The sequence below is a fragment of the Phragmites australis genome, chromosome 14 (assembly GCF_958298935.1).
Source record: "Phragmites australis chromosome 14, lpPhrAust1.1, whole genome shotgun sequence".
Classification (NCBI taxonomy): domain Eukaryota; kingdom Viridiplantae; phylum Streptophyta; class Magnoliopsida; order Poales; family Poaceae; genus Phragmites; species Phragmites australis.
Genome location: NC_084934.1, coordinates 8,991,924 through 8,994,423, shown reverse-complemented (window position 1 = coordinate 8,994,423; position 2,500 = coordinate 8,991,924). Strand labels below are relative to the sequence as shown.

Sequence of the window (2,500 nt, the reverse complement as noted above, 5' to 3'; positions counted from 1 at the left end):
AGCATCCCAAGAAAAGCAATTTCCTCAATGTGAAGTGACAAAAGGCACTCAGAGCAAAGTACAATTTGAAACTAATTCAGCACATAAAGAACAATTGAGCAAAAATGTTGCACGCATTGCTGCCTGCTGGGATGTTTGATTATGTATAATGCAGAATTATCCAAAAAGTAGCACAACTTGTGACAAGCACACGAAGCAATTCATTGCAACAAGCACAAGAACCAATTCATTGCAACACTTGAATATCAATGAATACCATCATAATTGTGCATGACTGGAAATTATCTTATCAGAACATTGCACATGAGAGTATCTCAACCAACAGGCAATCTTCACTAACAAACATGTTTTTGCAAAGTAACATACATCATTGCACATGACAGCCCACCCTGTAAACTAACAGATAATAAAAATTCCCTGTAAAGAAAAGCACCTGTTCATCTACTGGCAAGTGCAAGCATGGGTGAAATCATCCCTTGAATCCCCTGCAACGTGTGCTGTATCTGGATCTCCTCTGCAACCATTCTCTTAATATTCCTCATGTACCCCCTCAGCTTATCGTCAGATCGGATATCCTCTGCGCGCATCTCCACTACCTTGTTTGCCACCACCAACAAGAACCTTGCATACCTTGGCAAAGTTGCATTGCGGTACAGGAACTCCAGCAGAAGCCCAAGTTCCTCTGTTCCCAAATTCCCAATGCACCTCATGAGCTTTCTCCTCGTGACTAGCTCCTCCATCACAGCCACGACGCTCCTCGGATTGTTTTTAACCAATGCTGAAACTAGAGCATCCTTGTGCCTGAACTTTCTCAGTAACCTATCATGCTCTGTGAATTTCACCTTCTTAGGCTTCGCGATCACAAAGTCTCCCTCCTTGGACTTCTCATTCTGCCCACGGCGGAAGTACCTGAAGTAATTCGGCCTCAACACTGGCTTCTCTGGCTCAGGCGACACCCAATCAATCTCACCACTGACACCCTTCCTCCCTTCCTCCTCATTTACAGCCTTCTTCTTCCTCTTGCCCATATAAATCTTCCCCTTCGAAGACCCAGCCACCAGCACTGAGCCACAGGGCGAGCATGCCACAGACAACAGTGGCTGTGGGTGCCGCATCGAGTGTGTGATCTTCAGATTCCCAAAATCAAAGCTCTTCACATAACCATCAATCCCCGCACTAAGCAGCCGTACTTCCCCGGTGTTGCAAAGCTTCCCAAGCGCAAGTGCCATCACTGTCTTGACATGGCTCTCCACCGAGTGTACGAGCCGCCCACCGCCAATGACATCCCAAATCTTGACCACGTTTCCTCCGGCGGTGGCAAGCAGCCCGCCTGACGGCAGGAACAGCACGCTCTCTACCAATCCCCCGTGGGAGAAGGACAAAGAAGGGCCGGTATTTCCCGTGCGGGCATCCCACAACTTGACGCTGCGGTCGTAGGAGCCGGTGGCGAAGAGGTTGTGGTCGGCGGGGGAGGCCGCGCCGCCGCGGATGTAGTCCCGGTGCGCGGCCGGGACGGTGAAGACGGGCTTCTCCGAGGGCACGTCCCAGTAAGCGAGAAGCGCATCGTCGCCGGCGGTGAGGAGGTGGAGCTTGTCGCCGCCGGCGACCGGGTACCGGACGACGCGGGTCTCGGTGGTGTGGGAGCGGAGCGTGCGGAGGGGCCCCGCCGTGGGCTTGTCGGCGCGGAAGATGCGGACGACGCCCTTCTTGTCGCCGGCGGCGAGGAGGGCGCCGTCGGAGCGGAAGGAGGGGGAGAAGGCGAGGTCGGCGGCGACGGAGATCCTGGGGAGAGGCTCGAGGGGGTCGCCGGAGAACAGGTGCACGGAGGTGGACCAGGCGGCGGCGAGGGTCGGGGAGGCGCGGTCGGCGGGGGCGAAGGTGAGGTCGGTGACGGCGAACTCGGCGCCGGAGACGAGCTCGGAGGAGCGGAAGGCGCGCCAGTAGGAGGACTCCGGGGAGGCGCGGGATGCGGCGCCGCGGGAGGGGAGCAGCACGGCGTGCGGCACCGCGGGGAAGAATGGCTTCGAGGTGTCGGCGGTCATGACGGGCGGCGGCGGCGGCGGCGAGATGGGGGGATAAACCCTAGCGCGGGGCGTGGAGGGGAGGGGAGGGTTTATGGGTTTGGTGATGGGCCGGGACGGAAATAAGGAACGAGGGGAAAATTTTGCCTGTCATCTCGTTTCTTTTTGAGAATTTTGACTCTGGAGCTAGCGGAATCGAGAATTTTATTTATATTTAATATTTTGAAGAATACATGCATGTTTAGAAAAATTGTATGGATAGGTTATCATCGTCCGTTTAACGGGTGAGAATAAGATCTTGCTCGTTGAACGAGCGAGAATTTGTAGATCTCGACGCTCAGTGTATTAAATAACCGAAGAGAAGAAGATCTCGTCCGTTCAGTGAGCGAGAACTTGGTCTCACCTTCATCTCGCCTGGTGAATGGGCGATATAGCAATTTTTTTTCAGCCACTCAGTATAATTATTATTTTCTAATATA

The 2,500-nt window shown here is 53.7% G+C and overlaps 1 protein-coding gene across 1 annotated transcript; it reads right to left on the bottom strand.

Moving 5' to 3' along the window:
* Positions 1 to 245: 245 nt before the first annotated feature.
* LOC133891581 (protein SLOW WALKER 1-like) lies at positions 246 to 2,127 on the bottom strand. Its single transcript, XM_062332310.1, has one exon. The coding sequence runs from the start codon at positions 2,040 to 2,042 to the stop codon at positions 438 to 440; it is 1,605 nt and encodes a 534-aa protein (XP_062188294.1). The 5' UTR covers positions 2,043 to 2,127; the 3' UTR covers positions 246 to 437.
* Positions 2,128 to 2,500: the final 373 nt, after the last annotated feature.